The sequence below is a fragment of the Ictidomys tridecemlineatus genome, chromosome 11 (assembly GCF_052094955.1).
Source record: "Ictidomys tridecemlineatus isolate mIctTri1 chromosome 11, mIctTri1.hap1, whole genome shotgun sequence".
Classification (NCBI taxonomy): domain Eukaryota; kingdom Metazoa; phylum Chordata; class Mammalia; order Rodentia; family Sciuridae; genus Ictidomys; species Ictidomys tridecemlineatus.
In genome coordinates this window covers 8,132,170-8,157,773 of record NC_135487.1, presented here as the reverse complement: position 1 = coordinate 8,157,773, position 25,604 = coordinate 8,132,170, and the positions used below count along the sequence as shown (strand labels likewise).

At 50.1% G+C, this 25,604-nt stretch overlaps 1 protein-coding gene and 1 long non-coding RNA gene across 8 annotated transcripts in view; one reads left to right on the top strand and one right to left on the bottom strand.

Moving 5' to 3' along the window:
- Nucleotides 1-990: 990 nt before the first annotated feature.
- Vps13d (vacuolar protein sorting 13 homolog D) overlaps nucleotides 991-25,604 on the bottom strand; it is a 242,682-nt gene continuing 218,068 nt past the window's right edge. For 6 of the 7 annotated variants that reach the window (XM_078025306.1, XM_078025307.1, XM_078025308.1 and 3 more), the window contains 3 exons: nucleotides 12,442-12,573; nucleotides 5,101-5,341; nucleotides 991-3,718 (listed from right to left, as the gene is read on the bottom strand). In XM_078025306.1, the coding sequence (XP_077881432.1) occupies nucleotides 3,587-3,718; nucleotides 5,101-5,341; nucleotides 12,442-12,573 (505 nt within the window). In that variant the 3' untranslated portion in view covers nucleotides 991-3,586. Of the gene's footprint in view, nucleotides 3,719-5,100; nucleotides 5,342-8,880; nucleotides 8,974-12,441; nucleotides 12,574-25,604 lie in introns of those variants that run through there. The other variant, XM_078025311.1, reaches the window with a different exon arrangement.
- Nucleotides 13,235-22,726, top strand: LOC144367871 (uncharacterized). The gene is made up of 2 exons (XR_013427423.1): nucleotides 13,235-13,589; nucleotides 14,614-22,726. It is a non-coding gene; the product is annotated as an uncharacterized LOC144367871 (long non-coding RNA).

The window sequence follows — 25,604 nt, the reverse complement described above, 5'->3', positions numbered from 1 at the left end:
TTCCAACTGTCAAGGTCAAGAGGGCAGTGGTGGCTGGCTGACTGGATGGGCAACGGGAGCATGTCTTGGTTAAATCTACTTCTTCGCCTGGTCCACATTGAACTCTGACTTGACATATCTGGAGAAAACAGAAGCAGGTCGCTTGGCTCACTTAAAGCTCATGGTCACTGACTTCAGGTGGGCATGGCTGCTGCCTGGCAAAGGCGTCGCGCTGCTTCAGCCGTACACTTTCCCACCGTCATCCTTGGCTATTTTAACTTCCTTCTCTCCCCAAGTCTCCATCACCTCCTGCCCTATACTCACTCCTGGCTGATCTGAAAAATGAGCACCATTTTCTTGATCAGCTCATCTGCCACCACTCCTTTATGGCCTCTTTAAGAGATGAGGTCACCTACATTGCCCAGGCTGGCCTCTAACTCCTGGACACCCGGGTCCTCCTGCCTCAGCCTCTGGGACGAGAGGGGTTCACCACTACCCCTGCACCAGCCACCCTTCCCTTGTAAGGCACAGGTATTTCATGCAGGGCACGACTCCTTCAGACAGCTGGCAATATTTGGTGTCTCCAATATCTCTCCTTCCATTTTTCTCTTGGACCTCCTCCCTCCCAGATTTCAGATTACAGCTCCATCAAAACTGCTCTTAGGAAGGTCTCCAGTGGCGCCAATGTGGCAGGATCCATTATGAATTGTGGTCCTCCTCTGGTTGGTTCATCTTTGAAACCTTTCTGGACCTGCGTGAGCCACTCCTGAGCCATTCCTATCTCTGGATGGCCCTGCTTAGCCTTCCATTTATCTCTTAACTCTAAAGGACACATCCATCCTGGGGGCTCGGCCCAGCAGCCTCGGGTGGCAAGGTGAGCAGGGCACAAGTTGCTGGAGGGCGGCAGAGGCTGCATTGTATTGTGAATGCCGTGCCATACTTGGTGTCTGTCATGGCTGAAGATTCTAGAATCTATGGAACACCAGGAAACGAGAAGAAAACAAACGAGTCTGGGAAGTCAACATCGCATTTTATTCCACAGGAAGAAGAGAGACGACTCTGATATGGGAACCAGATTCCAGATCTGCACACACGGAGACCGAGTGCTCACACAGTGGGGAACAGACCTTCTGTTTTCAGAAGTTCACCAAGCAGCTGCCATCATTTTTTGAGGCACAGATGACACTTGAAAACGAGGTGGCCCTGGAGCCTTCTGAACACTGGGGTGGGCATCCACCAGGCACAGCAGTTTGGGGCCGGGGCTGAGGTCGCCCAACTGTTTCCACCACTCAGGACTGGGGCCTGGGGCTGGGCACGTTGGCCAGGCTGGCCTCCCGACATGCGTCAGCCAACCGCGCTGGCTCAGGGGACTGGGATGGCTTTTGGTCTCCTTATTATCTTCCCCCTTTTCATCCCATCAATTTTACTTTCCTCAAAGAGGAACTATGCATTTTGAGGCAGCATTAAAATTGGTAGAAATTGTCCTGACAAAGTCTCAGACACCATAGGCTAAATACCCATTTAAGAAGAAATAGGATATTTATGGAGCCTGGGCAGGGCCTGCTTCTTCCACAGCTTTGGATTCTGTCTCAGCAAATTATGAAGCAATGGCAAAACCCCTGAAATCTTGCCCAGGCTGGGCACGAGGGCTGCAGGGCAGGGAGGGTGGGGGAACCCTGTAGTTGGCCCTCTCTTGCCTGGTAGCCCTGCCCTGTTTGGTCTCTGGATCCCCTGTTAACATCTGCCCCTTCAAAAGTGCAAATGTCAGAGGAAGGGGCTGTGTCTCACAGGAGATGGACAACCATTTAAAGAGCTGATTCAATTAGAAAGCAGCTGGAAGAGGGCAGTGCAAACCACCAAGCACCGGCCCCCGGGCAGCCCTTGGCTCCCTTCCTCAAGTCAGAGACCACAGCACTTGGGATTGCTGGGCCACAGCAGGTTTCCATAGCAATATTAGCTTCTCAATCCAGCAAGGACATCTCAGGGTGACTCTGTCCTAGCAAGTGACAGAAGGCTCACTGATGCACAGAATCAACCCTTCTGAGAGTTTCATGTGGAAGAGAGAGGCAGTGGGTGACTGATGACCTCAAGCCAGACTTGTGGGGGGCAGGGACAGAGGTTGGAGAGGAAGGCCAGGGGAGCTATCACTTGGCCTTTCTGCTGTGAATCTTGAGAACACTGATATCCTCATGATGTCACCTAGAGAGCCACAAACCCCTGATCTCAAACCACTTGGCCTACAAAAACCTAGACTCAGTTGTGCCACCCCCTGGCTTGTAGCCCCATGAGAACTATCCACGCCTGGGAAGCACTACCCAGGTGCAGAAGCGCCCTTCCTCCTCTCTGAACAGACCCACGCATGCGCACATGGGGTGGGAGGGGAGGGCAGAAGGAAGTGGGGAGAGGGGTTGGCTTCATCTGTGTCATGGAAGGGGTGGGCGGTGGACTTTGAGCATTCAAACCTTCTACACATCCACTGATCCCCCAGGCCTCCGCTACATGTGACAAGGTTGTAGAAACTGATTAGCTTTATTAAAATAAAAAATTTAAAAATCACAGGTGAGTCCTTCCCTTGTAGAGTGAGGCTTTTCTGCCCTCGTTTTCTTTTTCCTTACAGAAAAGGGGAAAACTGAAGCCGAGAGTCAGGCAGAGCCGACTCTTGGATCAGGCTTGGATTCAAACCAAGGTTAAGACATGCTCTGGCCAAACCCTAGTTCCAAGAGAAGCTCATGAGCGCAGGTCTGCACAGGTCTTCAACACTCGTGTTTCCCTCTCTTCTCTAAGACCTTCTTTTCCTTCCTCCTTATCCTGGTGTCATCATCCAGGTCCCTCAGGCAGTGACACCAGCACATGGGCCTTCTCATCAAGAGAGCCCACTCATGTCTCAAACCTCTCTAAAAACTGTGCACATCAACTGAAGACAACGTCACCCCGGAGTGGGCGAGACCAGGCAGGGGAGAGCCAAGGGGACATAGAGTAGGAAACCACGGGGGGAATCTAAGCAGCAGGGAATAGTGTGAGGACATAGAGGGCCACAGGGAGTGCTCTCTCTGGGGCAGCCAGTCACCGCCAAGGGCTCCCTCCTAACGCTCAACCTCACCTCCACCTGCTCCTGCAAGTGCAAAGCTCAGACGCGACACTCCTCAGCTGTGGAGAACGCCCCTCTCCAGAGCGCCCTGGATGAGGTGTGGAGAACTAGTGCAAGAGAAGATCCTGTGCAATTTATGCGCCTTTACAGGTGACAAACCTTCACGCACAGCACAGCCCTGCTCGGAAGCTCCTGTATATTTACAGACACGCAGTTGTACATATATACATGTTAACAAGATACAGGGCAGTTTAAAAATTAGATTCATCTCAGTGCTTTTGTTTTTTTTTGACGTTATTCAACCGACACCTTTTAAAAATTACTTCCCCATAATCTAAAGTAATTCCCGGCCCACAATTAACTCCATTGGGTTCCCCCATGAGGGCTTCCTTTCCCTTGTTCCTTGGTATCTTCCCCCAGACCTTCTGGTTCCCCTCTGATCTGAGCCGAGGGCACAGGCGTCTGTCTTCTGGGTGGCCAGGTCTGTGTCTGGGAGCGTCCCTCCGGCAGCCGGGGCCTCTAGGAGTCCAGCTCCAACTGCTCTTGATTTTCACTGAGTCTTAACATAAGCTGTTGTTCATAGTAAAGGCTCTTTGCATAGTTTATTTCTTGGGATAACTTGACAGCAAGGACCTCAGATTTCACATGGACCTAAGAGGAGAAAAGAATGAGCATCTCATTCTTAGGGTAAACCAAATGCAACCAGCGGTGTGGGCGGTGCAGCTCCACCAGCCTGGTGGCAGACAGGATGACACTAAGAGGCTTTGAAGAAAAGCACAGTCCCAAAGGCCCCCTAGTTGATTCTGACTTAAAAATGTGGGTGGATCCTCAGGACCTGCATTTTTAATGCATTCCCCAGGTGACCACTGCCAGCCCATAATCACCCAACATTTGGAAGCTCCTGACTGAGGCCAGCTTCCATTCTGAGGAGGAAAGGAGCTGCCAGATCAGGATCATGAGTAGCGGCAAAGGACTGACCTTGGGATTCAGGTCAGTGATTCAAGCGGTTGGAGACTGGAGTTTTTCTGAGCTAGAATGTGCCTGTCCACCTGCCTTGAAAGGGGAGACACGCTGGGGTGCAGCTCCCCGCCACTGGGAGGAACTTAGAAAACTCACACTTTGGGGTGCTAACTCTCTTATCCAGCCAGCCTGAACTGAGCCAGTGACTCCAGGAAAACGTCACAGCCTAAACAAACCCGAGTGCATTCCTGGGCAGGGGCAAGGTCAGAGGTCCTTCAGAGAGAGGGCTCAGTAAGGCCACTGGTGTTTCTGCAGAAAGACCATTCAGTGGAGGCACCTTCCCAGGAAGCAGGTGAGCCAGGCAGGACTGACACCTGGGTGTCAGAACACAGCCTCAGAGGGGCAGGCCTCCTCACTTGTTCAGCCACAGTCCCCTGAGCCCATGCTGCACAGGGAGGTGGCTGTGGCCTGGGTCCTGGAGTGGGGCTGGCTGGCCTCAGCCTTGACTTCCTTAGGGGTCAGCTGTGTGACTAAATGAGTCATCTCCCCTGACCCCTGGCTCAGCAGCACAGTGGGGACAATGGCAGAAAATAACCTGCACCAAGCACCCAGTGTGCCCTCCTGATTGCTGGTCCCCAGGGGGAGCTTTACTATTCAGAAGTTCTGCCAGAGCAAGGCCGCCTGCACCCCAGGGTGAAGTATGATTTTTATCTACAATATGTATTGAGCATGCCAGGTACTGTTCCTTTGTTATCGGAGACGATACAGGGTGAGCTCTATCTCCATCTTATAGTTAACGCACTGAAGATGAACAGTCAAGTTCAGGTGCATGAGAACCCTGAATTCTGTTAGTTCTTCCTCACAATTAACCAGAGTGAGCCCTGCTCTCTGCTGTATTAATGGGGAACAAGGCACAAATGCTGAGTAATGTGAAGCTGGAGGGCAGCAGCTGCAGCCTGACCCTCTCAGACAAGTCCCAGTAGCGATCAGAGGCAGAGGGGAGGGCGACAGGGGCTGCCACCTTTGGACCAGAGCTTGCCCATCTCAGGGTCAGGGGGCGGTTGGGGACTCACCATCGGCTTCTGGTGGGACGGGCCTGGGATGGACACGCCGCTGCTTGTGCTCGCCGCTTTCTTGGTCACCTGCACGTATACTTTGCCGTGGTCCTTGGAGACGAGGCAGTGGTAGAGGTCGTCGTATTTGACCTCGAGGAAAATGGCCTCTCGGTCAACATAGTCCCCGCTCTTCAGGAAGTACACGGCTTTGGAGGAGATGAGCACACAGTAGCTGTCGATGTTCTCCACGGCTATGAAGCTGCACAGGGAGGAGAGTGGGAATGTGAGCTTCTCCTTCATGCTGGGAGCCAGGCTGAGCACGGGGCTGAGCACACAGGGAGTGGGTAGAGCCTGCCCAGGGCTCTGGGACCTGAGGGCCTGAACTCGAACCCAGGAGCCCTCACTCACCACACCTTGGGCAGGTGGCTCCACTGCTTGGCACCTGTTTCCTCATTTATAAACTAGGAACCCTGGCCAGAGGGACCCTGGCCTCAGGGGCTGCTGTTGGGGCCATGTAGTTCCCTTCCACAAGCACTGGGTAAATGTTCCAAGTGATGGTGACTTTGGGTTCCACCAACAGACGCGATTTCAGATCCAGAAATGGTACCTGTGGGGTGTTATCTGGTGGGTATCTTTGGAGAGCTTAAGCCTTAGAGGAAACTGAGCAGTGCTGTGTTGACAGAAAGAAGGTACCGTGCTTTTAAATGTTAAACTGAAGGAGCAGCTAGGGCATGCTGCCTAGCACGCAGGCGGCCATGGCAAGGGCTAGAAGACATGGCGGGATGACGAACACTGATGGGGCCAAAGAAGAATTCAACAGGTTTCCCAAGCTGCGTGATGCCAGGGGACAGCAGGACACAGCAGAGTCTCACTTCCACATTCACCCTCCTGTCACCCCGCCTTGCTCAGTCCTTCCAGGGACTTGGAACTCTGAACTCCACGTTCAGCAAACACCAAGTTAGAAAGTGCTTTCTTGGTAACATTGCAATCTCCATTTTCCATTTTCAAAACTTATAGTCATTCCTTTGAAGAGATTAGGGCCATTCAGGAAAACCTAACCTAAAAAGAAAAAAAAAAAAAAGGAAAGAAGTCCACCTCTTCTCTCCCACGGAGCTTACAGACTGGGCATGGGAACCCGCGCAGCCAGCCTTTCTGCTCAGCTGCTGGAGGAAGACTAGTGAACTCTGGGAAGGGCACCGACAGCTCCCCTGCAGCCTGTGCTGGCCTTTCACGATGGGGCTGGACCTCAGGGGACAGCGAGGGAGGACAGACGGCGGCAGGAATACTAAGAGCGGACAACACATGGGCTGTTGAGCGCCTGTTCCAGGCTGCTGGCCTGGAGCAGGGACTCCACCTGAGGCAAGCGCCTCTGGAGGAGGCGGAAGGCCGCAGGTGGCAGGAGGCCTGCCTGCTGGCGGCCTGGGAGTGTTCCTGCTGGGCACCTGCTCCTTCCATGTGGGGTCAGCCCTCCCCAGAACACAGCCTCACTCCCGACCAGCTCACCTCCCCAGTCTAAGGATTCACAATTCCAGTTTCTCGAAGCTTCCCCCAAAGGCTCACCCCTCCCCCACTCTGGCTGCTTCCCTGCCTTGGCCTCACAGGGCGCTGCCCAAGGCAGGTTTGTTCTTTCAGCTTTCCTGGTCAGTACTCCAGCTCTTGGGCTAAGCTCTAAGTCCGTGGAGTGGGGTCCACACCTTACGCCCCCCACCTCCCTGACTCTCTCCCCATGAGGACGCAGGCAGTGTCCACCTTGTTCCAGCTATCTTTTAATTACAGCCCCCATGACAAACACTGGGGTTTGTTGTTCTATTCTGACTAGTTGGCAATGCCAAGAATGCAGACTTGTAAAGTCCCGATGCCAAAATTAGAAACACCCGGCAGCCCCAGCGCCCAGGCCGCTCAGCAGACTTCCTCATGGCCCATACTCTGATAGTGTCGCAGGCGACAGCATCACGGATGCGAGCTGAATGGAATCTAAATTAGCTGGTCCAGGGAAGATAGAAGGACAGAGACAGAAGGAAAGACACAGAAGAAACATGTCCTGCCAAATGGAGAAGCATCATGGCCCCAGCTGGAACTCGTAGGGGAACTGGCTGAAAATCCAAAGCCAGCCTCCATTCCTGAGCAGTAGGGGGGTGGGGAGGGCAGGTGCACGCCAGGAGGCTGTCATGGGCTCTCAGGGACTGCAGAGGTGGCCGCCGTAGGTGGACAGCACACATCCACCCTGTGTGGCCTCACTACCACTGGCATTTACACCAGGAAGCAGCCCTAAGGCCAGGCAGAGGGCTGGCTGCTACTGAGCTGAGTGTGCTTCCTGGAGGGGACACCTGTGCAGGCTTAGAGCAGGCTCCCCTCCACCATGCTGCCACGGCAAATCCTCAGCAGGCCAGGAAAGTTCTGGAGGAACAGCTCTGAGCTGGGAGGCCCTCCTGAAAGGCAGAGCAAAGTGAAGGGAATGGGGGCTGGGTGGGAGGGAAGCCCCACAAGCTGGGATGCAGAGCAGGTCGTTGGCTTTCTTGGTGGCTGTTTTTTCTCCTCTCTGATGGGGGAGGCCAGTGCCTGCTGGCTTCCTTCACAGCCAGCATGAAGCTCCAGAGGGTCATGGCCATAGGAGCGCAGGCAGAGGGCGGCGCTATGGAATGTGCTGGGATCTTTCTGCCCAAGTCCAGGCCCCATTCATACTCTGGAGCTGCTGCTGCTAATCACATATTTGGACATAAAATGTTCTAAAGTTTTCAAAGCAAAAGCAGATCAGAGCCAAGGGCATGATTGGGAGAAGAAAGGGAGCTGGGCAACGACCCCGAGCTGGACAGCCAACAGCACCTCTACCTCCTCCTGCTCCCCGCCTCCACGACTGATGGCCAAGCCTCTGTGTCCGGTCAGCATCGCTGTGACCATTGATTCTGTGTTTTCACACAATGTGAGACCACATCAAAGGCTCATTCCAACAGCTCTGGACCGGGCCTCTCATTTGGGGGACACGGATCCCAAACTTGTCACCCTGTGAGAGAGAAGCTCAGCTCAGGGGGACAAGGGGGCCCAGCAAAGGCAGGGCCTTCCCAGCAACTTCCTGTCCCCTATCCCCTCATGGCCACCAGCCGCGTGCCCTCCCTGTCCACCACCCACAGACACCACGTGCTTCACTTGTCATGCCAGCAGAGCATCCGTGGTCACCGCAGGATTCAGACTTTCCACTCCTTACCCCTCAAACAGGGCTTCACAAAAGGTCTCTGCTGGGCCAGGGTGGGTGACTGGGGCTGACACAGGGGAGGCCAGCATGTCCCAGTGGGTCCCGAGGACACACCTTCTGCCCTTTGATCTATTAACTCAGGGGACAGGAGGGGGGTGACAAAGCATGGCCTCGAACACCAAACCCTGGGATGGCTTTCCCTCAGCTGTGAGGATCAGAGAGGCCCCGGCTCGGTGCACACAGCCTGAGGCTGCTGTAATACTACAATTCATTTTATGAAAAATTAGGATTTCTGTACGATTTTTAAACTTGCGTTAAAGGTTTTATTTTTAACTCTCCTTTAAGGATGACTTAATAGATTCATGTGCCAGGAAGACTCAGAAAATGGCAGTGCAATGGTATCGCAAGGGCGACGGAACCTGCCAGCACACAGGCAACTCCGGATGCCAGACATACCGCACCCAGCGGCAGAGCCTCTCAGAACTCCTTATTAAAGGCATTAACTTTAATGTGTTATCTGGATCATCTGCCAATGCGAGTTTTAATTCAATGGCATATCAAAGAATGTCCAGTTCCCCAAGTATCAATAGTTGTTGACAGGTTATTACCTGGTTTAGAAAATGGAAGCTGGAGCTGGGGATGTGGCTCAGTGGTAGAGCACTTGCCTGGCATGTGCAGGGCCCTGGGTTCCATCCCCAGCACTGCAAGAAAAGAAGAAGAGGAAAAAGAAAAAGAAAGACAATGGAAGCTATGCACTCTATTCTTCAAAAGGACTAGTTTTTGTGTTTGTCCTATGTGCTAAGAAATGGTTTCAATTTATAATGAAATGATATTAGAATCAGTATGGTGGCCTATGCTAAAAAAGTTCTGATTCTGTCTCTCTATAAAGTTTATCAAAAAGAAGAGACGAGACTTAAAAAAAAAAAAAAAACATCAACAGTGTGTTCACAAAGTGGGTAAAAAAGGAAACTTTTACTATTTTCTTTTGTAGGTCTGGAGAGTGAACCCAGGGTCTCGAACATGCTAAGCCAACACGCTGCCATCAGCTACATCCCTGCACTGCCCTTCCTTTTAAAAATGTTAATTCTGAGACAGGGCCTCTCTTAAGTCGCCCAGACTGGCCTCAAACTTGGCAATCCTCCTGCTTCAGCCTCCTGCATAGCTGGGATTATAGGTGTGTCCCCCATGTCCCATGAGACTTTTATTCTTGACTATCTGTCTATTAGGTTTAGAGGCTATTTTTATTTTCTTTTAAAAAAAATACTTTTCTGTGTTAAAAACCCAATAAATGACACCTTCTACATAACTGGTGATACAATCCAAGGATTACATTCTAGAAAACAGCAGTTTAGAGCAGCTTTTCAGGTCACAGGTTGTCCCTGAGCACCTTTTTGAAAAGGCAAGAGGCCCCTTGTGCCTACAATCAGGTGCGCACCCTTTTATTTCAGAATGACAATGAGGCTTCTGACTATCAAGTAAGCATTGGAAAGCACATTAATTTAACCACACAGGGCAACTTTTACTTCGACATCATCTTAACTGAAGATCCTGGGTTAAAACTGAAAAGAAGAACAAAAAGATGGAGAAGCGACACGAGTCTGAAACGCATCAGAGAAACACCTGATCAACCAGAAACCGCAGCCTGTCAGCCGGAAGCCCTTACATCCTACATCAGCAACTATCTCCTTAATGCTAATTAATTAAATGGAATGTAAATACTAAATTCGACATGATCTAGGAGAACAAAGTTGGAGCTGCCTCGGCTCTGGGGGCCTGGGGTTTCCACTCCATCCGGAAGTAATTACACAGTATTTTTCAGAAGTGAAACAGTGAGTCTAACTGGAAAAAAATGTGGAAACATTTAGTTAGAACAGTAGAGCACGGTATTAAAGACCCTTTTAAGGGGTTAACTCTGAAGGGAAATATGCAAATAATTAGGTTTCTAAACATGTTTTTAATTACAAATCTAGGATAAAAGTCAGAGGTATGACTCGGTGCCTGTGTTTTTCTGAACCCCTTCCTCACAAAGAGATGCCCGCAGGGCTCACACAGGAAGGCCAGGCTGCAACTGAAGATGCTTAGAGACACATCTGCCGGGTCCCTGGCGACTTCTCCTGCGCACCCAGGAAGACCGAGGTCACGGGCCTTGCTCAGCATGCACTGGCCACATTCAGCCCACAACTCGGGTGGAGACACATGGTTTTCATCTTTAAAGTCAAAATGCATTCATGCCAAATATCTGCTCCCAGTTCACATGAATTTCAAGAGTTTTGTGAAATCTCCTTTACTGATTTGATTTTGCCTCCAGCCTCCCGTTCTCTGGTTCTTCCTCCCGGGAGCAGCCCCACGTGGCTGGGCTGCGCAGGCTCCCTCTCCTGTTTCCTGGCACACGCTGTTCTACTGCAAATGAGCTTCGTAAGGACCAGAGATGGTTCCAGTTGAACAGAGGTGAATTGGGAGGACATTAAAAGTACAATATAGAATAATTCATAATCTCAGTTAGCCTTTGAAAAAAAAATCCCCCAAAGATTGGAAAGTGGATATTAGTTAATACATATGCTAAATCCCAATATCCAACTGAATTTATTCAGTGCGTATTCTATGCCAGGCCCTGTTCTAGGTATTGCGAATCCTCCAGTGAATGAAGAGGTGGGAATTCCAACACTCAAGAGGCTGCCATTCTAGTAGATTCTGCACCGCGCTGATACCCCTGACAAATGATGGTCTGGGCCTCCAATTCAGAAGCCCAAAGTTTCATACACAAAGTAGTGTAAATCTTTATGCCAGGGAAGACAGGAATACAAAGTCCTTCCTAGAGTGAGACCACAAGGGAACCTGTATCAGAGTGATGAGCAGGCCACGGCTGGAGTGAACAGCAGAGTCCATTCATGATGGGATACAGACTGGGTTGTGCCCCACCCCCAATTCATATGTCGCCCGACGTCTCCCCACCCCCCAAAAGGACTATTTGGAATGAGGAAATAATTAAGGTCAAATGAAGTCATGAGGTTAGGGCCTTGACCCAACAGGAGCTGTGTTCTTCTAAGAGGCCAGAGAGCTCCCCTCTCTGCCATGCGAGGACATACAAGAAGTCTGTCTGCAAGCTACCAAGAGCCTTCACTAGGAACAGAATTGCCAGGCATGTAGATCTCATCTTCCGGCCTCCAGAACTGTGAGAACACAGATTTCTGTCGCTTAAGCCACTTGGTCTATGGTATTTTGTTGTGACAACCTGAGCGGGTCGACAGAAGAACATACCCTACATTATCAAAATATTATGTTCTAATATTTGGAGGTATGGTGTGGTGACATGCCATCCCATCCAGCAGACAACAAAGGAATTCTGAATGTGATTCTTAGATCCCTGTTTGAATACTCGTACAAAGTGTGAGGTGAGTTATCCCAAACACTGTCTCCATTGACGACACTGGAGACTGCTCCGGGCACTGCATCCCCTGAGCTCCTCCACCAACCAAACATGCACCATGCTCAGGACACTCCCTGGCTGGCCTCACCATCCAGAAGGCAAATGAGCATCACAGAAATTAAACCAGTGCCCTGCGACTCACCACCCAGAATGCCTCTCTCATGGCTGGTGATTCTAACACCTAGTCAAGTACTAGGGGTCTGCAGAATACCCTAAAATAGTGACATATTTAATTCTAGCACACCAGCTAGATGTCACTAACTGAAAATGTGACAAGATATCAGGTATATAAGACTCCATATTTAGAGAGTAGTAAGGTGACCTTAAAAAAACCCCACATTTCTAAAAGCATCGAACTACTAGTTATTTTACTATTTGTTTATGGTTTGTTCTGCCATCCAACAGAAAATAATAGGACATCAGAGATTAAGAAAATTTTACAGAGGAAAAAGAAGCCCTTAAGATTGAGAGCCTTTACTTTCTCTTCTCTCAGAGTTGCCTGGACAGAGGCGGTTGTGTCTGAAGAGACAGAAGAGGCAGACATGGCTGCAGAAGGGACCTTGAGAAGCACACTGCCCTGTGAGGGCTGCTCCTGCGCGGTCACCTGTGGGCCAAGGAATCACATCACCAGCTCTGAGGTCTGAGCCTCAGAACGAGGCTGGGTCACAGGGAAACTGCTCCCAGGCAGACAGAAGAGGTGACTGGGTGGCCCAGCAGAGCTGTCTCCCAGGCTCCCACTTACAACTCGTCTTGGATGTTGTCTGTTAGCTTGAAGAGCTGCTCCTGTCCCTCGGCCTGGCTCTCAGAGTAGCGGGGAAGCAGTCCCTGGGGTCCAGTGCAGCAACGCGGTCTCCGCACCCTCTGTGCTTGGGTCCTGTGGGCAAATGGACAGGAAGAAAATCAGTTAAGAATTAAGGTCCAAAGGCGCACTGTAGTCAACGAGCAGAATCAAGTACCGTGAGCCTGTGACAGAGCGATAGGTAGTGGTCACACTCCCAATTCAACCTGCCTGGAAGCCCGCTCCAGCTGTGTGATCCTGGGCAAACCAGTTCACTTCCCTAGCCCTCCGCTTCCCTGTCTCTGAGCTGTCCACTGGCGGAGGCTCTTGTTAGAGCCCCTACTGTAGCCTTCCACAGGCCACACTCTGCTTTCCTAGGAACCTCTTTGGGAGAGCCGTGGTGGGCTTGCAGTGGGTCAGAAGGAAGGCCAACGGGCTGTGGGCTTTAGTGGGAACCCACCCTGCCTCCAGGCTTCTTCTGAGACAGCTCAGCTGCCTGGGTGGAGGGCTAGGGATGCAGGGACGGTGCTGGGGAACACAGGTTCCCTGTCTCATCCCAGGCCACGGTGGGCTTCCGCGGCCATCTACCTCATGCCACTCAGCTCCTGGTTGCCCAAAGGAATCTGCTTTGCTATGGCTTTCAGGGTCGGCTGCTGTTGTCTTTTTCCACAACCCATAGACAGGGTAATTGATAAATACTTTCTGGTGTTTTCCTAGAAACAGGAGTCCATATTTGTCTTGGAAAGGCTGTGCATATTTCAGATGACTGATAAGAGTGTGCTGGGTCTGTCCTCGGCCTTGTACTCTCTGTACTTTTTATTATTTGTTCCTGAAACCCACTGAAGCAAAACATCCCTCTCTAGACAAACCTCCAAGAGAGGCTCAGGCTTCCACACTGAATCAGCACTGGAGAGCCACGTGCTGGCCGGCCGCAGTGTGGAGACGACCAGCAAGCACAAAGTGCCCTAGGGGGCAAATCCAGGCAGAAACACAGCCCGGACACGCCGGAACTGCCACGGGCTGGGGGAGGCTGGCGGCAGCTGCGAGTGCGTTTCACTGCTCCGCTCATCAGGCCGGGATTTCTGAAGGGCAGCCCCACACCTGGTGACGTGGTAAGGGCCCTTACCAGAAAACCAGAAACCCCGGTAGCTGGCCAAGAGTTCACCCACAAGGTGATAACGTCCCATTAGCTGTGCTCTTCAGGAGTAGGTAAAGGACTGTGAGGAAGTTTCATCGACCTGTGCCATGAACGGGCGAGGAACAAGGTCATTCAGGTCACACGTGCACACACTCCCACTGTGGCTCGACTCCCTCACACCTTTAAGATTTGGGTCTACTGCTGGCTGTTTGGTTCCCAACTACTGGGAAGCCCAAAGCCCCCCCCCCTCCCAAGAGCAATATGGTGGGCTGCTTCTCCATGCATTTGATGTAAGGTTGATTCTGAGTCCTCTCACCACATGTAGCCAGTCTACTGGGAGGCCACAGGCTCACTCCAATACTGAAATCCTTCCATACATATCTGAAATCTATTCCTTTCTGTCACATCTAACAAATGACCTCTGGATTTGTAATGCATGGGTACAACTGCCTCATAATTATTCTACTTCCATTCCATCCGTTCTCCTCACCACAAGGAGAACAGCCCGCTAGAAATCACAGTTGGGTCAAGCAGGGTCACCTGCTCAAAGCACATGCGCTTCCTGTCTCACAGGATGAGTACCTGAACCTGTGCTCTGGCTCCCAGGAGACATGGGAGGAAGCACTTGGTCTCATGCACTGCTATCCTGGGATCCAGAACAGTGCCTGGTTGGTGGTAGAGGAGCAATCGCAGTTAGATGAATAAATGGGCCAGGCCAGGCCCTGTCTCAAAATAAAATATAACAAGGGCTGGGGATGTGACTCAGTGGTTAAGTGCCCGGGTTCAATCCCTAGCACCAAAAAAAAGAAAATAAAGACGACATAAGAAACAAAAACATGCGATGTGGGGTAGAGATGAAGGCCAGTTGTTGAGCTCGGAAGAAAAAGGGAATGCGCAAACATGGTAGAGAGTTTAGAAACTTGAGATTTTGAACTTTGATAGCCAACTGTTGACTTTAGGGCACAATGTCAACGAGCTAGAGTCCATCTTCCCAACAGGCCGAGGGCGCAACTGTCCAGTCCACGGATGGAAGGAAGGGGCTCCAAGGACCACCACGAGATCAACACCTCTGTGGATGCATGTCTTCTTCAACGTAAGAGAAATCCTTTTCATTACACAGGGAACACATGCTGCTGCATACAGGAAACACTGGGTCCTGGATCCCTCTGATGGGACCCACGGAAGCCAGAGAAGCCGGGGAAAGGTGGCCTGTTTCTGTACCTGAGCTCTGAGAAATCACCTCCTGACAACTCCGGCCAGCTGAGAATGTGAGGGAAAGTGCCCCCCCGTGGTCACGCCACAGAGCTTTCAAGTCCAGTCATTTCTGGGCCCAGCGGGCTCCCTGCAGGGCCTTCCTCACACACATTTTATCTCCACTCCCAACACATTATCTTCTAACCTGCGAGAGACAACCCCAAACACATCCGGGGAGGAGCAGCGGAGGCTCCCGGGTGCACGCCGACCATCTGCTGTTTCTTTTCTTATCTGGCTTCCCAACAGGCTGCGAGCTGCCTCCAGTCTCCAAGGTCTTTGCCTTGTGACCACTGAGCACCAACGGGCAGCTGGGAGGGGCATTCAGTGCTGTGGACTTCAGAAGCCCACAGTGGCATTCAAGGCTCATTCTCAAGTTATCACAGGGGAACCGAGAAGGAAATGGTCTTCTCTTTGGGCTTGTAAATATGGGTTTCTGACAACAGGTTCAAGTGGACACTCTCACTACCAGTCTTCCTACCCCTTACTTACCACTTACCTTACTTACCACTTACCTTACTTACCACGCTTACTACCCTAACCCTTTACTGTCAGTGCCTGCAAAGCTCATTTTTCTTCTCCAAAATTTGACTAAAATTTCAACTTCTCAGTCCAAGTTGGTAGGTTGTGGGCGGGGGAAGGAAGGGTAGAGTTTAAAATTCACGTGTGGACAAATTTAGATGCAATTTTAACCAAAGAATTACAAAATCCTATAAGCTAGTGCTTGCAAGCCTCCTGAGCCAGCAGTTTATACAGTGATACTGGCCAGGGCCACCCCTGTGGGTAGAACGAGTTCTACAATTACTCGGGAATTCAATACATACTACGAATTCGAAAAACCCCAAGAAACTGGGGTGACAGCAATCCTGAATTTGTCCATGCTCCCTGACTCAGGAGTACAGTGTGTCCATTTTTAAGTGACTGACTATTCCCAAGTCACTTCCATGCATATTCCAGTGAGCCTCTGCCCCTGGCGCAGAAGAACTCTATTCCTCTTTTTTGAACCTCACGCTGGGGTGAAACTCATGACTCTCAGCTCCAGGCTCATTATCACTGGCCTTGACTCACTGGAAATAATTCAACAAACATCTGTGAAGCCACCATCACCAGGTCCCAGACTCTACTCTGACCACAGCTCTGTGTGCGGCCTTCTGCACCCACACCTGCTGCTCCTGCTTGCCCAAGGCAGCCGTGACGCCAAAACAAGCATCTAACATCGCTTGTTTTTGTTTCTTATGTCGTCTTTATTTTCTTTTTTTGGTGCTGGGGACTGAACCCGGGCACTTAACCACTGAGTCACATCCCCAGCCCTTATTATATTTTATTTCGAGATAGGGCCTGGCCTAGAACTTGCGATCTCCTCAGCCTCCTGAGTTGCTGGGATTACAGGCGTGCATCCCTGCACCTGACTTCTCATGTAGTCTTCTTAAGTTGCAAAGTATTCTTCGGCACCTTCGGGTTTTGATCTTTGGCTTCCAGTTGTTTGGGGCTTTTGGGAAAAAAAAGCCACTGTCCTCTTGCTGAGACTCTGCCACCCTTCTTGTGACCACTGAACACCAACAGGCAGCGGGGTGGGGCATTCAGTGTGCTGTGCCTACTTTACCAACACCCCACTGACTGAACATCCCATGATCCCCCACCATCTTGCTGATGGCACGTGAGTCATTTCCAGGCTGTGCTTCTACCAACGGTGCTGCTAGGAACCTTCCTGCACGTCTTCTAGGAGCACCTGCTGGATGGCAGGGTGTAAATTCACCTATCAGGATAAGTCAAACTATTTTCAGTCGCCACGTCACTGTTCCACATGGTGACAATGCACTCGGAGTCCCTTTTCCTCCACATCCCTCCTAATGTGAGGCGCTGACTCGGGGCATGCAGTCTAATACACAGCCACTGGCCACAGGTGGCTACCAAGCACTTGAAATGTGGCCAGTGTAACTCAAGAACTGAATTTTAAACTACATTAAATCAGCGTATATTGAAATTGCATCTTGGACAGCACTGGTCTAGACTCGCACACCTCTGCTGTTGGAATGGGTACAAGATGCCTGTTTTCTCATTCCACCTTCTTCAACTCAGGGGACAGTGGTGTCCAATGAAGAGACGAGAGTGGCCGTGGGTCCATCGCTGGCGCTGGATCCGCTCTGGCTCCCCACCCTGTCCCCGCCTGACCTCCTTGCTGGCTTCGCTCCTTTCCTTGTGACCCCCTCCGTGGACCCGACGGCAGCCACTTGGGCAAATCTTGGTTCTGTGACCCTTGGATGATGCAGCTTCAACCGGAGGTGGAAACCGAGCACTGCCCTCCTCAGGGGACAGTGCCTCTTTGTAACTAGCTCAACCCTCCGGATAGCTCGGCCGCTCGGTGCTGCGCACACTCTGCCTCCACACGCCTTTGTTTAGCCAGAGGTCTGCGGTGTATTTAATTGCTGCCAGCTGGGAGTTGTCGGCCATTTTAAGCCCTCAGCTGCTGCGGTTTATAAATTTCATAGCGTATAGAAAGAAGCAGTCCTTCCAGTCAACCAGCTAATCCAAAATGTCAGCACCGAATGAACTTGAGCTCTGAATTTCAGGAAAACGTCAGGGAGGCGGCAATGCGGCATGGACGGCTCTTCCCCTAGGGAAGGGGCTGCGGATATGGAGGCCGATACACAGCAGATCCCCACCCAGGGAGGGAAGTCCCCCAAGTCGGTCTGCATCTGGCCAGTGCTGTCAGACATTGGAGGCCCCAAACCAAAGAGCATAAAAAGAATCGGTGTCATTTTCTTCCAGTAACGATAGATCCAAACAAGGTGACACAGGAGATCTACCCGATTCCACTCGGCTGCTCCACCTTACAGCCTGAGGGTCAGCAGCTGGCAGCCATGGCGTGTTCTGAGCCGAGGTGATGAGTATGTGCCACAGTTCTGTTAGTTGAGACAGCCGCTGTGCACCTCCACTTACCCCAAAGAGCTTAAAATGAGATGTTGTTTGAGGGGTCTGGGTGGGCAGCGTGTACCAAACAGCGATGGTCACACTGGCAAATGAGCAGCCCTGTGGATCAAGCTGTGACTTCCCAGCACAGCAGGCCGTTACTCAGCTGATGACCACCATCTTCCGTGGGGGCCATACACCCCAACCTCAGCAAAGTCATGGCCGGTGCTTGTCTCTCCTTAACGTAAGTGTCCAAGACTTTTGTTTTAATTAAGTATCTATACTATGCTCAACTAAGCACAAATAATTAGACTGAGAACAGGAGGTCAACCTAGATGATGTCTTCAAATTCTGACTGTTGGCTGTCAATGGCTACGTGATACCAGAGTTCTTGACTGAATGGCTCAAACGTGTCATTGCTCTGAAAGGAACCAGTCTACCCAAACCAGACTACCTGTAATGGTGGGTGTGACTTGTTAAAAGTCCTCTATGTCCACCACAGCAGCATCTGCAAGTCCAAGAAGCCACCATGGCACGAGCTGCACTGTCCCTGACCCAGCCCCCTCCTGTCCTTCCAAGGCCCAAGTGGGACAGTGTTTCTTCACAAAATTTACTCCTTAGTGCAGAGAAGGTTCTGTGAAAAGGATGAAAACCTCTCAATTCTGGCTCCGTTACCATGAAAAATCCCTCCACTCAGTTCCAAGACAGAAACTCATCTTCTAGAACCTACTCACATATAGGATTCAATCTGGAGGAGGTTCAATGATAACTACTGAGTTCTGGCTGTATTCAATCTTGAATCAAGAAAACTATATCAAGTATCTCTTAGGATAATTTGGAATTTGGACACATGAAAAAATTGGTTGGGCAGAAAGAAATGACATCAGTGGAGACTGATTCTTAAGAGAAATTACGGACTTGAGATCCAAACTCAGGTGGCTGGGAAAGCGAGTGACAGGCTTGTACCTGCTTGTCCTCATCTCCACCCTACCCACCAGGCGCTCATGCTGAACCAAGGCCAGGACCAGGCCTTGGGCAAGATGGGGATGAAGTAAGTTCCCAGGAGCTCAGTGAGGGGACAAGCAGAAGCCGAAGGTGTGGTGTGGCAGGGAGTGTGGCGCAGAGGTGAGGACTGCTGGGGACAGGCTCCCCGCCAGGGTGTGTCCACTGCTTACAAGGGGTCTCTTCCTCCATAAAGTGGGGTTGACGTATGTGTTCAGTGCTGAGAACAGAGCCTGCGACACAGCACGCTGCCCCCTGTCACGAGCACACCTGCAGGGGTTGCCCAGGTGCCCATGGGGGGCCCAGGCCGGGCCAGAGCGACACCAGCCTTTCCCACTGGTTTTCCTGGGACAGCCTCAGGGCTTCTTGCTGCAGTTCCCTCCCTTCCCGGTTGCCCCTTGTTAACACCCCACCTTACTTCTCCCTGGAGTTCTGAAGTCACGCGCAAACACCACTCCAAATCCCACATCGTGAGGCTGCCACTGAAAATGCAGGCGAGATGTTGATTCAAGGAATCATTGAAATTATATTTATATTGTTAAGTTTTTGGTAACTACATCCAGCAGGAGGGACATTTCCTGGGCAGGGCTTCCTCCCATCAGTGGGATTCGCACCTGACTTGTTTATGGGGGTCAAGGCTTCCCATAATCTCACACATTTTGGGGACCCCATGACATTGCAACTGTGACAGCTGGTAGGATGAATGCCAGCAGATACGCCTCTTGGGATTTCAACTCTGCGAGGAAAATACTCCACATTTTTTCCCCTCAGCCTGAGACTACCTGTTAATGTGGCTGGGTGGGGAGGGGCAAGGCGGGCCCACTTCATGCAGATTCCAATCAGAGTGGACAAGGTTCTAGTGAGTGCTGCCAAACAACCAGGGGTTCCTAAAATGCCATAACTTTTGTATGCATTCTGGGGTCACTTTGCTTTTAAAAAACAGTAGACAACTTGGGGCTGGGGTTGTGGCTCAGCGGTAGAGCCCTTGCCTAGCACGCAGGAGGCACTATATAAAAACAACAGTAGACAACTTATAAAGCGGTTTGCAACTTAAGCAATTATCATAAAACTGAGACACTTTACACATGTAAACTTTGTGTTCTAACTACAGCATTCTGGATCAGAGTATAGTGCTTACAGGAGTCTTTTAAGTCATGTCCAATTCCTTGTAACCTGTCACCTCTAGTGCTAATCCCATAATCCTTCACAGGGGCTAAAACATACATATCTGGTAAATCTTGTTTTGTGGCTATTAGTACCAATGCTGATTAAACTAAATCAACCAGATATTTTTAGATTAATTTCTGGCAAATGATCATATAATTTCTTTCAATTTTTATATTCTCTACCCTACGATGATCTCTATTAAGAGAAGAAATGAAATTTAGGAGCAAGGTGGCATAGAGAAGAACAAAGGGCCTTGCAAAAACGACAGACAGATGGAAATCCTAGTCTAGTCACTTACTAGCCGAGGGACACTAAAGAACTCTCCAGACTGCGCTCTGCCTCAGTTTCCTTTTCAGCAATGAGAAGGTACCACCTACTTGGTTGGTACTGCTGAGATGAACTGTGAGATGTGTGCAGCGTAGCCCCATAAGAGTTAACTGTCCCCCTCCTTCCTTCCTGTCTCCACAACTGCTGGGTGCCAAGTCCATTTACAACACCTGAATGCAAAAGTGCAATATTTAAAATTTCACCTTGACTAAGCACCATGGGAGCTGTGCTTTACAGAATGCTGGAATGATTTTTTTTATACGCCTTTGTTTATTTACTTATTTATATATGTGGCTGAGGATCGAACCCAGTGCCTCACACATGCTAGGCAAACGCTCTACCACTGAGTCCCAACCCCAGCCCCCGTGGAATAATTCTTAAGGAGCACATCGAGTGCTGGGTATGTGAGCTCTTTCTAGAGAACCTCTGCTCCAAGCATTTGCTCACCTGACCTGCCCCATCCAGATCTTATTTCTTTACAGAACTTTCTTGGAAGAGTTATAGTTAATCAACCTACTGGCTCAACAAACCATACCAAACCCCAAATTCTTAGAACTGGAATTCAGGAAGTTTTGGAATATTTCCATTAATGAAATTCACCATAAGGGGGTTTACAAAAAACCTTTTAGTGGTAGAACATTCTGGACATGTAGTTTGTGAGATAAGAATCTTAGGAGCTGCCTTGAGGCATCACCCCCTGGGCTTCTTTCATGGCCAAAGTCAAGCAGATATGGGGATTCTGCAGCCCAGAGGGGCCCACTTTGTGGTTTGTTTGCTTTTTTAAGACCACCTGTGTGCTCGCTCAGCTTGGGGTTTCACGCATCCCTTTACTTCAGAGAGAGGAATGGTGGAAGGCGAGGTGGGAAAGGAGAAAGTGGCAGCAGAAGATGCTTCAGAAAGAGAGAGATGCTTCATTAAAATTAAAACCGTGATGGGAAGCTTACACCCAGGTGTCCCATTCTGGGCTTCAACCGATCTGTTTCGGCCCTGCAGCTGGCTGGGAAGGCTGCAGAGCAGGTAGGGAAGCAGCCTCTTCCCAGCCACTGACCTTTGCCAGGGAGGGGCTGGTGCTCTGACCAACCCTCGCGGGGAAGCTGGGGAGTGTGGAGTGGAAGCGCATGCTGCCTAGCACTTAGGATGGTGCCCGGCCCAGACACACCAGGGCCCCGGGATGGACGGCAGCCCTGGCCCAGGGGCTGAAGCTGCTGCTTCTGAGGCTAAGGCTAGTGGAGAAGGGCAGGCTGGATCTCCTCTCCAGCCTGAGCTAGGGAGAAGCTGGAAGTTGGGAATAATCCAGGAACCCCTGGGGCACAGGAATGCTGATCATTCTGACAGGACCAGGAAGTTACTGACCCAGGTCACTGTGCTCCCAGAGGGCAACTGTAGAGCTGCCTGGTGGCCCTGGGGGAAGTGCACTGTCTGCACTTTTCCGGGAAGGAAAAGAACAGTGAGGCCTGGAATCCTGGCAACCATTCCGGGTGTGGCGAGCTGAATAGCCTCTTGACACTCAGCATGTGAATGGCCCAGAACCTTCTGACCTGAGGATGCAGCCTGCCCAGGGAGAAGTCTCTTGGCAGGCTAGTGACTATATGGCTTTCATTATTTCAGGCCAACATTCAGGTTCTTTTGACCAAGACACAAGGGAGAGTCAACCACTGGCCTACCATTCCCATTTGCCTCTGATTGACAGATGCTTTCTGAGCACTTTCCTCCAGTTGAACCCATGGCTCAGCTTTCTCAGAAGCCAAGGCCACCTCTAGCCAAATGTGCCCCTCTAGCAATGAGATGGTTTGTGCCCACTTGGCTCTGACCCTTCATTCCAATGCCCTTGAGAGTATATTGGATTTTGAGGCAAAAAAAAAAAAAAAAAAAAAAAAGAGAGACTTCTCTTCATTCTGGCTCTTGCCACAGTGCAGGGGTGCAAGACCCTAGCAGGAACCAGGCTGGAAGAATGGCCATGTGTCTGATCAGGGACTGGCTCAGTGGCATCCTTTCTCTCTGGACAGGAAGGAAGCAGAACAGCTGGCAGTTCAGGGCTGCCCTTCACTGCCTCTACAAGGAGGACATTTCTGCCTGGTGCCATGATGCTCTACCTGGTGACAAAAGATTATTCTTTATTTGGTGATAAAATGGTCAAGCTGCCTTTTAATTAAGTGCCGCCAGTGTTAACATGAACCAGCCTGACTGTCACAGTCCATCAACCTTGGCAAACGGGTTTGTTTGGTCTGGACGGCAAACAACATTCCACACTACTGGATTTTTTTCTCCCAGATCCCCTGCGGCCCCATCACCCCCAAAACCTTTTTAAAAATTACAATCTGTTCTGCTGTCTCGAGTTACATTCTGTAAATAATAAGCAACACTGATGAAATGCAAAAAGCTGAAAATGTGTAAAGCAGAAAGATCTGCAGTCCGTCCCACATCTGTGTCACATTAAACGTGCACTCAACAGGTTTGCTGATTCCTGTCCACTCAGTACACAAAGGTGACGTGGGTCAGAAGGGCTCTTGAGCTGCATGCCACAGCAGGGCTGGGGGCCACCAGATGCAGGCAAGGAGGGGCCAGAGGTGGTACGGGGAGGCGGAGATGGCCAGCCACCCTGCAGAGGACACTTGGCTGCCTAGCCTGCGGGTTTTTGGTTTGTGTGCATCACAAACTGGAGGGTCATTGCTGCAGTCAGGTCATGAGAGAACACTGCTCACAGCCCTCTCTACAGTCCTCTGGCTGAAGCTGAGCCCCTGGTGGTTGAACTAATAGAGGTTTTAATGACAAAATGGCTCTTTGAAATTCAGAATTGGCTCCCCATACATTAAAATGACTACAAAATAAAAATAGAACCGGAGGAAACCAATTAAAGTGCACTTGGTGAAATACTTAGAGGCTACTGAGGATGATAGTTGCTATGCCAGGCAAAATTGGATCCATCTTTATTCATCCCAAGCACTTTACACACATATACACAGACGTGCACACACAAACATACAACCATACCTGTTTAAAAAAAACTGGCAAAACACGAGAGAAAAATGGGCATGTTTTAAACCTCTGGCGTCATGTGGACCCCTGAATGATTATGAGGCTCCACGCTGGCAAAAATCAGATTCAGACTCAACAGAGGCACGCGGAATCTCGGGACACTCATGCAAAAGCTGAGTATGTCTCAACGTACGACATGACCTCTGTATTTTCCCACCAGCCTCAATGAGAAGTCACCAGACCAGGACTGCTGGGCCACTGAGGTCTGCAGTAGGTCTCTGTAGCTGCATTTATCGAGAGCTGACTGTATACTGGACACTCTAATCCTCACGCCATTCTTTTTAGGAAAGTGTTTACTAGTAATTCAATTTCTGGATGAGGAAACTACTGCAGAGAGATTAGTAAATTTGTCCAAGGCCATTTAGCTGGTAAGCAGCAGTGCTGAACTAGATCGTGGGTCTTTCTGACTCTCTTGGCTCAGTCAGCTCTGGGCGGCATGGCCGTGGGTAAGGCTCTCTTTAACTAATACGCACTGAGTCCACGACTGTGTCAGGCATCTGAAGACCCTAGAGGGACACTAAAGAAGGTAGTACCAAGAAGCTTCCAAGGTCTACATCCTTGACATGACTACAGAAGAAACTCAGATCATGTCTAAGTGATCGGAATATGAAGGAGCCAAGTGAGAGTGCACAGAGGCTGGGGGTGGGGTGGGCTTCCTGTCCATTACCATGACCTGCTGATCTGCTGGTGGTGACCAAACACTAAGGGAAAGGCAGAAACAAATAACAGGAGGAGAGCCAGGAGTGGGTCACACCACATATCCAAACATCCACCTGGGCCTCCTTCCGTGTGCTGCAGCCAACTGGCTGTGGAGGCGCAGGCACAGCGAGATGTCCTGTTGTCCATCTCTAAAGACCTGGTGAGATGCTGAACATAGACTAGGGATCACCAAGCAACTAAGCTAAGTTTTATATCTGGAGGAAAGACGGCTGCTTACATGGGTGAGAAATTGATTCAATGACAACTGCTAGAAGGGTCAGAACAGCTTGAGAATAAACAAAACCAAACAGATGTGCTAAAAAGGAAGACACACTCTGACCCCAAGGGGCTTGAAAGGGACGGGCAAAGAATACGCAAAGTAATTCACAAAAGGAGAAACAGAAGGACCCAGCAGAAAATGAGAAGACGATTCAACACCCCCCATTATCAAAGAAACAGAAGTGGCAATGTTGGGACGCTCCCTCCCTCAGATCGCCAAAGACTGAAGACACTAACAGTGCGGCTCCCTCCTGGAACGCAGGGCACACCGCAGCCACGTCGCCAACTCTTGACTGCACTCTGAAGGAACGCCACAGCGGGCAGAGGGCTGGCGAAACGGGTGCTCTCAAGCACCGTGGGTGGAGTTGGAATTGTTTCCACTTCCTGGAGGGCAATTTATGATGTGCTTCTACCCAGAAAATCCATAAGCCTTCAAAGCCAGTAATCACATTTGCAGAAATTTACTGAGAGAATTACACAACTATGAAAAGACATAGGTAAAATATGCTTAATAATAGCAAAAAAAAAAAAAAGGATACATTCATCAATAAAGGGACTCAGGTAAATATATTATGATATATTTACAATTTAATGTTAATTAAATCTTAAAAATAATTTACTTTTGGAATGGAAGGATGTTCCAGAGTCACTGTTGAGTGAAACGTTAGATATCAGTATTTTGCTGGGGTAAAGCTCAGTGTATAGCTTGAGCTTAGTAATGCTTGAGGTCCTGGGTTCATGTACAATTTTTTAAAAAGTGTTCCCATTCATCTACAAATTACACATATACTCATTTGCTTTTCTTTCCTTCTTGTGGAGGGGTCTTGCTATGTGGCCCAGGTTGGTTTCTAACTCCTGGGCTCAAGTGATGCTTCCACTTCAGCCTCCTAAGCAGCTGGGACCACAGGCTTGCTTTGTGCCCCTGTGTCCGGCTGTACATATTTGTGTGTTGATGTGTGTATGTACACACAAACACACACACAGGGAGACATCTGGTGGGATTTACCATTATTGGCTTTTCGGTGATTATCAATGCCTAGTGGTACTGAGACCATTTTACTTTCTTGAAAAAAAAAACAGAAATAAGAATATCTATTTCAGGGGCTGGGGATGTGGCTCAAGCGGTAGCGCGCTCGCCTGGCATGCGTGCGGCCGGGTTCGATCCTCAGCACCACATACCAACAAAGATGTTGTGTCTGCCGAGAACTAAAAAATAAATATTAAAAATTCTCTCTCTCTCTCTCTCTCTCTCCTCTCTCTTTAAAAAAAAAAAAAAAAAAGAATATCTATTTCAGTGGCTTGTTGTAGGATTAAAGAG